Source organism: Triturus cristatus, chromosome 9 (assembly GCF_964204655.1).
Source record: "Triturus cristatus chromosome 9, aTriCri1.1, whole genome shotgun sequence".
Lineage (NCBI taxonomy): Eukaryota > Metazoa > Chordata > Amphibia > Caudata > Salamandridae > Triturus > Triturus cristatus.
The window spans coordinates 875,712,004-875,724,596 of record NC_140592.1 but is presented as its reverse complement, the minus strand read 5'-3'; the positions used below and the strand labels follow the sequence as shown (position 1 = coordinate 875,724,596).

At 39.4% G+C, this 12,593-nt stretch overlaps 1 protein-coding gene across 3 annotated transcripts in view; it reads right to left on the bottom strand.

The window, feature by feature from the left end:
- The window catches only part of BEGAIN (brain enriched guanylate kinase associated), a 937,901-nt gene extending 932,705 nt beyond the window's left edge, over positions 1 to 5,196 (bottom strand). For all 3 annotated transcript variants that reach the window (XM_085628030.1, XM_085628031.1, XM_085628032.1), the window contains exon 1: positions 4,947 to 5,196. In XM_085628030.1, coding sequence (XP_085484156.1) covers positions 4,947 to 4,960 — 14 coding nt within the window. In that variant the 5' untranslated portion in view covers positions 4,961 to 5,196. The remainder of the gene's footprint in view (positions 1 to 4,946) is intronic.
- Between the last annotated feature and the right edge of the window lie 7,397 nt (positions 5,197 to 12,593).

The following is a 12,593-nucleotide window of genomic DNA, read 5'->3' as shown; positions in this document are numbered from 1 at the left end:
GACCAGAGTCATAAAACAAACAAAAACAGGTCGGAAAAAATACAGGAGGAAGACAAAAGGTTCTGGGATGACCCTGCAAAAAGGGCCAAGTCCAACTCCTTTAAATAGTTTACTAGTATTGTCAGGGTTAGATCTAGGAAACTGAAACTGAAGAATCGCCCATGCACTGTCCTCTGAATTATCCCACAACTATATGGAAAGAGCCCTTTCACCAACATTAAATTCACCCTCACTAATAATAACCTTGGTAAGAAATGGGCCTCAACATAATCAACTCTCAGTTGCTCCAACATTGTTGTGAATCAGGCAATGCAAAACAATCACTTTTTATGAATCAGTTTTAAACTCAGTGCTTGGACATAAGAATACTTTGTAGGGAACATCTTAATTATATAACCCCAGCCAAAGGAAACTAACATCAGCAAGCACCCAAATGTTTGCCTCTCATAAATAGAATACCAACCATGTAACACTTAATTGGTTAGAGATGCCTGGAACCTTTCTAGACATTATGGAAGCTAAACATGAGCAGTTCACCTCTTCAGCAGAACAGATGGACCAGAATAAGTACAAAAATGTTGGAGCTGCAATCATGGCTGTTGCCTTTTCAGTAACAGAAAGAGGAAGTCAGTCAGTAACTTCAAATAATGATAAATAATTAAGACAATCTGTACTGGCCATTGAATGGTGATACACAATACCCTTGCACAAATACTATACAGCAACTACGAAAACTGTTGATGTGTGCATTACTTCTGATGGAGATGAGAAAATGTCTTAGTTCCAAGAGTTGTAGAAGAGGATAAAAGATGTCAACATGTCCTGGAGACTTAGAAAGATTAATTTTATGGAAGATAAATGTTTTAACAATGCCTTACACTGTGATTGTTTTTACAGTCAGATGTTAAGATTTTAAATTACAGTTTGTGTGTCAATGAATCATTTTGTAGATAATGATGAACAGCTGACATTGTATATATTGTTGGTATTTCTATTTAGGTGGTGAATTTGTGTTGTGCATATAAATAGGTACATAAATAAAAAAACTATACTGTTGTCATCTGATTCTCTCAAGATAGATCATTCAGCTTTAAACGTCCTCAGCAATTTGCAGTTAAGAAGATCTGAGTATCTGACTGTACCTCTCCAATGCATTCCATTTCACCAATGCATTTCAGTAGAAATTAATTCTTAGAGCAAAATGCTCACTCACATCAAAAGACCCTTATTTCAATTTAGAGAAGTAGAGATACTAGGAAGCTGATGTCCATTACACCACTCATAGGAATAATATTGGCAGGAAGTAGCATATTGTAGTGATATGGCAGAGCCTTATCACCAGTGTCTTAATTAGTTCACTCCATAGATGACAGTTTATGAATTACACAATTTATCAATTATGAACAGCCAGACTTTACATCACTGTCTTTATTTTATCAAAAACACTATTTATTGTGCTAGGCCAGTTTAATACCTAATACAGAAATATGAGAAAGGCATCTTCTTTTAATGAAAAGGCATTAAGAAAGCATATCACAAGGCAAATGATCAATATGAAAGTTGTCCCCCTTCTGTGTGTATCTCTGACAGTTCATATAGTTTAACTATCTGGTATATCTGTACCACAAATTGATCACTTTCAATTCCCAAAAGCCTGTTAGACGTAGGTTAAATTTAAAAAAAAATTAGGCCAGATTACATGATTTGTATCAATGCATTTTTACACCAATATTTCTGGACTAATTAATTGCACTGGTATAACTCCTGCAATAAGGTGATAGGTTGAGAAGGCTTATCACAGATAGCGTGGGTATTTCATGATGTCAGCAGATCAATACCACTCAAGTTGTATGTTATGTCTTTTTGGCGATATGGCCTTCGGATATATTCGTTGTTTTTACCTGTATATTTGTCTGGGTCTATAGTAATCAAATCTAGTCTGGGTCTATAGTATCAAGTAGACTCTGCTTAGATATTAGTAGTATTGCTAAATGCCCCTAATGGAATAACAGCTTATGTCAAACTCATATGAATATGCAATGTAAACTATGACCACGATTAGATTATTTATATTTATTAATATATATTTAGTTGCTGACCAAATTATTAAATGTAAAAGGATATCTTTCTTATAAACATATATAAGATTTGTTAATTTGGGTTCATAATTGTCATCTAAAAGGAGACTGAGACATTTAACAATTACAGAATGCCTTCATCCAATGCACTCACTCAGGCCAGCCCTTCATCTACTCCCACCTCCTCCTGAAGATCATCCATACCATACCCTGCTCTTCAACTTTTACGCTTATGACACTCACTTCTTCCTTCCATTACCAATCTGGAACATCAAAGCAAAGCTCTGAAAACCCATGTATTGGCAAGGAATCTTGGATAAGGAGGACATTTCTGAAAGTTGCAAGTAGAGAAAGAGAGCTACTTTTACTCAAAGTAAAGTTCGCCACTCGCCACTCGCCACTGGCCAACCATCCATACAAACCTCACAGCTCATTGTGGATCAATGTATTGTTATCTGCACCAACTTCGAAAGTCTGGGAGCCACTTCTATATGAAATAGTAAATGGCATGCCAATCAGTTCCATTGTCTGCATATCCCGTTCCTATCTCGCCCTTCTACAATACTGCCTTCCTTTTACACACCCCTGAAAACTGCCCAGTAGAAGTATCAAACAGAACGTTTTCACATGATTACGCCAACTCATTCTTCCTAGTTCAGCTAAAAGCTGATATTTCACGAGTCCAAGTAGTTCAGAACACAGTAGAAAGAGGAGTATCATGTAAGAAGCCCTAGGATTCACAGTGCAATAACTATAAGTATTTGCCAAACACCAAAAATAACTTCGAAAATCATTTGCCTTTTCCACAAAAACATCCAGGGGAAGGATCCTGAATTTCACAGATACAAAATACAACACTACTCCAAAGGAGTAAAATGCAGTCCAATATTGAGATTGGTTTGTTGCTTTCATTCCAACCATTTCCTGTGCGACAGACACACTGCCTGTAATTTGTTCTTTATAGTAGAGACACAAGAATCAGACAACCCGGCACTCACACTTAGAGTTGGAAAGCACAAGAGCAATAACTTATAACTCTGCTTCCCAGCCTTTGTTTTTCACTTTAGTGTCACGTCATCAAAATTGGGTGGCACATATTCCCCAACTGTGTCCACAATCCAAATGCATCCTTTTAGATTTTTTGACATAATCTCATACAGCCCACGCATTTGTGGCAGTGAGTGAAAAACAAAATGGCTGACTACCAAAACAAAACTTTTGCCATCTATGCCTCATGAAATCACCTTCTGAGACATCAAGAAACTGCCTTTTGAGGAAGAATACAGAAGCTCAGCTACATACTTTCCATGCAGGTTCATACAAATTTGGAAAATTATATAAGTATAAAAAAGGTTTTCAAATATTTAATAACCATAAACACTTAAGGAAAGTGAAATGTCTCAGGCTATGATAAGGATCCTCGGCTGAGCTTGGACCCTCATCTCTCCCAGTCACAGCATTACCTCCCTTGTCTTCCCCATCACTGATTACTGCTAGAATACCCACTCTTGCCATTGACATCTCCAATATGATGTAAATACTTTTACCATGGAGGCCAATACCATGAACATTATTTCAGTCTATATACTTCGTGCTCTGTACAGTAACACATCCAAAAGTCAATGACTGCTCGTTAGATAAGAACGAATAGACTGATACATTTCTCTAGGCTGGAAACTATTTCATTGAGAATTTCGTAATTACATCTGAAAGTTGTGATTAGGCCCATAAGATCAGCAACACATCTGGGATTCATGATATCATATAAAATATTGAATTACGTATTTGCATAAAAACATGCCATCAGATCAAAAACATCAATTTGTTGGTTAGAGTTATGCCTACTTCTGCTTAAGGATTTATCAAACAGACTACCTAGTATTATATATGATTGTCTTCTCGAATACTAGAATAAACATAGATGGAATCTTTCCAAATATTTTTTTAAATATGTTTTTTTATAAACTGTATTGGGGATTTAAACGATAGGGTGATTTGTTTGCATAATTGTAGAAGCTTCAGCGTCCACCGAGCCATAAACCATGATGTAAACCGAATATCTCGACCACGATAGGGCGAATGATTCCGAATTCAAGGCTCTACAAGTGGTTAAACTTTTTTTTCTACTATCGAAATGCGTGTTGCAATTTTTAAGCTACAATGTCGATCGATGACATGCCTGTGTGATATATGTTCCCTTTCATGAGTCTGCAAGACAACATAGAGACAGAATTCCAACAAGCAGACCAACACCTGTGCAGGCAATGACAAACTTGCAGCACGGTCGCATTACGTTAGTTGTCATTTCAAGCAGGCATCTCTGCTCATTAACTTGCACAGCACAATGTGACAAAAACTGCACATTGAAAAGACACGTAAGGCTATCACGGAGCTAAGCACACAAGACGGCGCACAGGAGCACTGCAACGTTACATGTAACATACGACAATAATTAGGTGCATTTGAAGTCAATCCGATCTTATTCAGTTTCATCCGAGCAATCTATCGATTCTCCCACCAGAGCGCAGGCAGTTCCGAAAAACGGGCATTTTTTTATATATTAAATGCCTGCTTGCCTTTCCATGCCTCTAGCTCTGGGAAATGAAACGCGTTAGCTTTGCAGAATCCCTCTGCTGCTCGTCGCGTGCATGTATGTCTATACATACACGCAGCATGACAGATTAGCTTAACTGCAGGAGAGATTTTCAGCCCCAAACACATTCTGCATTGTCTTTCAAAATACCACTGAGACATTCGCCATCACATCTCCATCGCGTTATAAAGAAGAGAAACATGCATGCATGCGCGCCCCACGTTTTCTGCCGCACGGTTTCCAGGGTGCGTATGTAAATAAACAGTTAAGCTTACCTTATTTTCTCCATGTCTGCCGCAGAGGCCTATGAAACATCAAATGAAAGGGACGGGGGGAGAACGACGGCAACCCCTCACTTTGCAGATTCGTGCATAGTTGAAGCTCTATAAATGGTTTTCGACGAGGGTTTCCGAAGCGGCAGCGAGCGAGCCCATATCTGCAATAGCAGAAAATAACATTGACAGATTAACTCAGAAATAATGCAGCACGCTGCAGAAGCGCTCTACACCCAGGAGCCATGGGCAACAGAATGACTCAGTTGTAGCGCGGAGACAGCAAATGAAAAAGCAAGTAACAGGTTATTGTGCCTATTGGATTTCACGCTGAAAAGTTAACCCCCCATTGAATCCTATGCCTTGGCAGCGCAGTATTAAGCAGTTACACTGCCTGGCTCTACAAATGGAGACGATGTCATTTTAAATGAATTGAAACTGATAAATGTTCACACGCATTTAAAAAAAAAAAAAAAAAAAAAAGATTTATTTAACACAAATCAGGGTGGGGATTTGAGCCTCGGCATTCAGCTTTCAGTGCCTCACCAACTTTGTAAATAGCTATCAGAATTTTGTGCATTCATTAAACTGTTTAAAAAACATGGTGGTTAATTTATGCAAATCCTTAGCAATAATTTGTATTTTTCCGATAGCCCATGGTGCAGTACACCGTACATATCCATCAACAAGGCTAGGGTTCCCTAGGGGAAATGAACATCTGCAGAAGATGCTGTTTTGCCCCCTTATTTGTACACAACAAACCCAGCTGCTCACCTGAATTCTCTGGTCTAGTGGAAGTGACGTTTCACATCATTTGACCCCTTCCTATGACATCACTGCGTTGACACCTGCTTCGACCCGTAACCACTCAATAGGCTCCTATTTATTGCTGGGGCCACTGAGAGGAAATGGCACACAGTGGAAACTACGGAATGTGATCCGGGTCACTTTGTATTTACTGCTGGCTCCTGCTACTACCCTTAGGCTATAATGTTAATGACGCAGCACATTTTTGAATGGTAATGTGGGCATGAGCTATCACAGTCATATAATGGAAAGAACCGTCTGGGATGATACCTTGATGAATTATACCTCCTTAACATGTTTGTTATTATTTTAAAATGTTGCATTGTAGAGTGATTGTAGCACAACTGATATGCCATGGGTTGGCTTGGCATGAGGTTTGCATAGGTATCCTCCAAGAGACACACTTGCCTAAACCAGAAGTGACACGATTACACAGGCGGTGGAGGGGACAATTATACGCTACGGGCTATTCGGCCTATGCACAAGGGGTCTTGATATGGGTGAGACTTGGAACTCCCTTCCGGGTGGTGGACTCCTTCATAGACACGGAGGGCAGGAATGTCATAGTTAGTGGCGCGCTGGACGGTAGATCGGTAATCATTTCGTCACTGTATGCGCTCAACTCCGATCAAGCTGCTTTTCTAGAACTGATCTCTCACAAACTAGCCTCATGACATGCTGTCCCCATGGTGTTAGGTAGCGACTACAACAGTGTCTTAGACGTCTCGCCATGAAAGCGTTAAATAACTGGGCTACACAATGGCACTTATTCCGAGTCGACGCTTGGAGGCATAGAAACCCGCAAGACAGAGTGTATTCCTATTACTCGGGGGCACACGGTCTCCATGTACGCCTAGACCGTTTTATGGTGTAAAATGATCTTTTGCTATGTGTTTCTGGGTCGCACTGATGCAGCGCGGAATGCAAAATCCCTCCCTTCGTCACAGAACATAGATCACAGACAAGCACTACATTCGCTGGTGGGGCCCATAACACCAACATACATCCTTCTAATAACCTGTTTCAAGGAGGTGATTGTTCCACTCGCTGTAATGGAAGAGAGTACTCACATAACCCTATTCATAAAGATCTAAGCTTCACCTTTAGAACTCCTCCAATGTATAGGTCATGGATCTACTAGCTGCAGGTTGAAGTGATAACAAAATCTATAACATTATTTACATAAATACATTTCCTCAAATAATAACGACCCAACACAGTTCTTGTGATGAATATTAAATTTTATCTAAATAATTGAAATTCGAGTCTCTGGGTTTTAATCAAGCTAAATGGATCATCATAGTTACCTATTCTGGCTAAAGTCGCCCGCTAAGTCAAAATCTTGGTTATCAGTTCATACTGTCAGAGTCTTTGGAAACAGCTGTCCTGCAGTGTCACCGTCCTCTCCGTCAGCATAACGTCAGGAAATCGCAAATCTTCTGAAGGGTCTCGACCGAACTAACAACCTCTCTTGTCTACCGTTTTTATAGTAAATTTACATTCCAAAGTGTAACAATTGATATTTTGAACAAATCTGATTGGTCCGTTGGGGAAAGTTCGACTTCTTTCCCATACATATAATGTGTCTTTAGATATAGTTCCAATCCACGCAATAGTATCTTTTCATTGTTTCTTTCAGAGCAGCTGGCCGAAAGCCCGGGGTATAGCCTTGATTGTCACAGTTGAGTCGGGGTCGTGTAAAGGCCGCGGCAGCTGATGGCGACGCATGCGCACTTCACCCAGGGATGCTCATAATGGAGTTGTTCTCGTCTAACAGGGACGTCGGCCATTTTGTGGCCACCAAATGGTCAACTTAAGCAAAGAAACACAAAAATGTAATTAATACATAGAAATGACTAATAATCTGTTATCCCCTTACTAATACCCATATGTGTATGTATTTATGTAGCAGAAGCAACACTTAATGCAGGTTATATTCTTATTAATAAAGCACAAATCACAAATACATCACGAAAGCAACATATAATCATGCAGTTTCTGAATATCTATTATTAATATGCATACAAATTTAGTTTACGTCATTAATTAGGCCATGCCACTGCAATTCCCACATGTATTTCTTATATTAGTAATGTTGATCAATTCACACAGCAAACCATTAGTATAATTACTATTAATTAATTAATCTTATTAATCTAAACATGCAAAATGGAGAGGGTATACGATTTTTAAAGAAAACCCCACTCCAGCAATCCCCCCTTTGGTGATTTTATCACCACCACAACACTAAATTGATTCACCCTTTTACGGAAAATTGAAATGTATTCTTGCTCTTAATTATAGTTCAGTTTCTTCTTCATCTCTTTTTGCCTTTTTTATACAAACTTTCTTTCTACTCTTCTAAAGTTATCTCTGTTAAGTCTCCATCTGGATCCTTCTTTCTTTTTAGTTTTTCTCTTTTTATTTTATTCTTTGTTTTCTTGTTTTTACAACACATACATCCTAATCTTAATATTAGTAAGATGAAAATCACACAAGTTAATGGGAATAATATTTTACCTATAACTGTACTACCTATTTTAACTAAGAAATTTTTAATAGCAGCAATTTTCTTCCCAATCTTTTCCCAAACACCTTCAACCTCCAGTGGTACAATTTCGTCATGCAATTCAGTAATATTTTTAATGTAAACCTTTAAATCTTTGCTTTCGTCTGGAATGTAAGTGCAACAATGTTGAACTTTCAGCATTCCACAGACTCCACCCTCTTTTGCCAATAAGATATCAAGGGCAAGTCGATTTTGCATTACCATAGCACGCATGGCAACCATTTCAGTATTGACCAATAAAAATCCTCCAGCGGTGCTTGTGGACAAGCGATCCACTACTGTTGATAATCTTCTAATATTATTCGCATTCAGAGATATTCCCACTGCTGGTATCAATGCTCCAAAAATGTCACCTACAATTTCTGCCCAAGATTCTCTTTTACTACGTGTTAATTGATTACCTAACCTATGTACACCATCTTTATGTCTGTCCATGAGAAATATTTTTGGAAAGACCAGGCCTACGTAACATGTGCCATACCAATGGTCTGGCAAACGATAATATGCCCTGTTCCCACAGATAAAATAAAGTCCAGGAAAGACTGGATCTCTTCCACCTTTAAATCCCCATCCACCTATGATTCGATATGTATCATGGCACTCACTATTCCCTACAAAATGATTATCGTACGCTGTTTGATTTCTTCTTATACACAGTTTCCATTTCTGAGGCCAATCTAGAGCCAAAGTTGGATTAGATTCTCCCTTCATATGTTTTTCCATTTCTACATCCCAGACTGTTTTCTCCCCTTTTCCTTCAGATCCCTTTCGTCTCATTCTCAATCTCCTTTCCTCGACCATGTCTAGGAATGTCTTTTCTTCATTCTTCAAACTGCATGTCAAATTATTTTTAAATATATACTCTAATGTTAGCTCCTAGTAAGAAAAATTCACCTAATACCTTAGCTGGTCTTACTTTGTTTAGTTTGTTATTAGCAGGTACTTGCGCAAAAATGTTATCTACATCTGAAAAACAATATTCTAATTTACCTGTTTCATAAAATAAGTTTGCTATCACACTACATGCTATTCCATATGTTGCTGGAAGGTGATGATATGTCACTCCCTCTAACACAGAAGCAGGTAACTGCATACATACGTAGCAATCCCTTACGTCCATGGTCTTTACATATTCATACGATAACTTTGAAAACACATTATTTGAAAAATCATTAATAGACCTATCCTTATGTAAATAATTATTATCTATTCTAGTCGGGACTACTTTTGGTATCTTCTTTATGTTAGTAATGTTTTCAGTGTGTCCTTCTAGTGTATCTATAGTGACCTTAAAAGAAATCAGCAGAGCAAGTATACTCCATAGAAGCATTAATAATCCTGTACAACAACAACACATTTTACACCATCTCTTCATGAATGTACATCTACTTTTGCTACTATCTATGTTAGCCATCTTGTTAATTTGAACTGTGTCTTTTGACTTAGCCTCTTTTATTTTGCAACTAGTTCTCTAATCTTAGGCCTCTATGGCCTTACTTAGTTCTACCAGTATCTATTGTTTGATTCAATTGTTACTTCTTCATCAATAGTTTTCTAGATTTTCTCAGTTTGGCATTTCATCATTTTTCACTTCTTTCAGTTCATCCAAATACAGAATTTCCTGATCTTCCATTTCTTCTTGTCCGATGTCGGATAAGATAACTCTCAGGATTCCTGCTTCTTCCTCTTCTTCAACCACTTTCAGTACAGCCTCCTCTGGATTTCCTTGACTATCTGCCTCTTCCTCCGTTTCAGGCAGTGCCACGTACGTCCATGTCTATTCTGGTGACTTATACTTCTGGTTGGGTTTCCTTGTTCTTTTTCCCTCTTCTTGATTAGTCTCTTCTTCTTTTGATTTGTTTTGGCTTGTCACTTCATTCACCTGATCTGCTCTTGTTGATTTCACTCGTGTCAGCCGCTATCTCAATCTCTTTATTTTGTTTGGCCACACTTCGTCCTTTTTGACTCTTTTCTGTTTACTTTCTTTATTGTTCTTTTCCTCTCTCTAAGCTCTTTTTCTTAGAACTCGTCCTTCTGGTATCTCATTTTCACTCTCTTCAGATTCTGTCTCAACTTGCTTTTTCTTTTCGACAACTTCTTTTTCCACACTGTTTTCCCTACTTCTGTCCCTCCTCGGGTCTCCGACACGCAATCTTCCTGCTGGCTACTTGTCCCTTCACCTAGCTGGATGTTGCAGTTCCCTACACCTCCTCGGGGGTCTTCCGCAATCTGTCCCTCTCTCTCTGTACCTGTCCCTGTTTCACTTTGGTCTATTATTTCGGGTGGAATTTCTCTTGGTCTTTCATCTGGAACTTCCTTCTCTCAAATTTCTTTCACTGCTTCTTGATTGTCTTTTCCTTTTTCCTTTCTGTGTTCTTTACTGGGACCTTGTCTTCCCTGTTCGTCTTCAGAATCTCAGAATCTGAACTGATATCAGAAATCTGCAATCGTCTTCTCAGAGAGATACTTCTGGGGACTAATATTTGATCACGTTCTTTTTCCCCCCTTTCAGGATTTTCCTGTTTTCTTGGCTATGCGTTATCTGATTCAGTACTTAAATCTGATTCGTCATAGTACTCTTTTCCTTTGCTGTCAACTGGATTCGGTATCCTCAAAGTATGGCTGGCATGGATCCAGTTTTTCACTCCAGCACACTTCACAGCTGTTGTTGTGGTCAGAATGACTTGTCTTGGTTTTCCCCACCTTGGAACCAAACAATTTCTTCTTCTGTGGACTTTTATCCTTACCCAGTCTCCTGGGCTCAGATCATGGGCTGGCTTCCTTTCAAGGGTGGTGGCATCCGCTCCAACCTTATGAAACACAGAATGAACTGCGTCAGCCAGGCCTTTACAGTACTTCAACACCATGTCATCAGTTATTGTCATCAGCTTGTTGACTGGAATGTAAACATGCTTCATCGCTCGTCCCATGACTATTTCATGAGGACTTAACCCTGTGGTTCTGTCTGGTGTTGCTCTAATGGTCATTAAAACAAGAGGCAAGAGATCAGGCCATTTCATACCAGTGGCTAAACACATTTTCCCAATTCTGTTTTTGATTGTACCATTCATCTGTTCAACCACACCAGAAGCCTCTGGTCTGTAGTCACAATGTAGTTTCTGTTGTACATTCAATGCTTCACAAATCAATTTTACAATCTCGTTATGAAAATGTCCTCCTCTGTCTGATTCAAGAGTCACTGGGAACCCAAACCTAGGGAAGAATTCTCTCAAAAGTAGCTTTGCCACTGTCATCCCATCATTTCTTCTTGTTGGGAATGCTTCCACCAACCTGGAGAACAGGCAAACTACAACCAAAACATACCTCAGTCTGTTACACGGAGGCATTTCAATGAAGTCAACCTGCATTCTGGTAAAAGGTCCATCTTCCCGGCCTATGGTCCCTAGACTCACCACTGTCTTTCTCCCAGGATTGTATTGCTGACATATCAGGCATCTCTGACACAGGCTTTCTGCTACAAGTCTGAATTTTGGATTGTACCAGGTCTGCTTAAAAGACCTTATCATGGCGTCTCTCCCTATGTGTCCCTGGCCATGATACATCCGTGCCATGGTAGACATCATGCTATCAGGCATTACTGGTCTTCCATCTCGATAGACCCACACACAGTCCTTCTCTCTTGGTGCACACCCTGTTTTTATCCATTGTTTTATTTCCTCATCTCCTGACTCTCCCTGCAATTGTCTCACTTCTTCCCAGGTTCCTACTGTGTTAGTAAACATTACTGAGCAAGAAGACATTTCTCTCTCCTTGGCCCGATTGACTGAATTCTGGTTCCGTGCACAATACTGTGCAATATCATTAGCATACCTATTCCCAGTAGTGATGTAATCACTTCCTTGACTATGGGCAGCACATTTTACCACAGCCAATTGTTTAGGCAGTATCGCCTCAATCAATCAATTTCCCAACCACTTCAGCATTCTTTATAGGGGTTCCACTTGGGGTCAGGAAACCTCTTTGCAGCCAAAGCTGGCCGAAATCATGGACGACCCCAAAGCCATACTGGCTGTCAGTTATCACAGTCACTCTCACACTTTTCCCAATTTTACATGCTTTGGTCAAAGCAACGAGTTCAGCTACTTGAGCTGACCTCACTCATTTCAAATAAGATGCTTCCATCACTGCTGCAACCGTGCATACTGCATATGCTGCGCTTAACACTCCTTCATCTGTTCTCAAACATGACCCATCAACAAACAACACAAAATCACTCTCAGGCAGAGGTACATCCTTTATATCTGGTCGTGGCT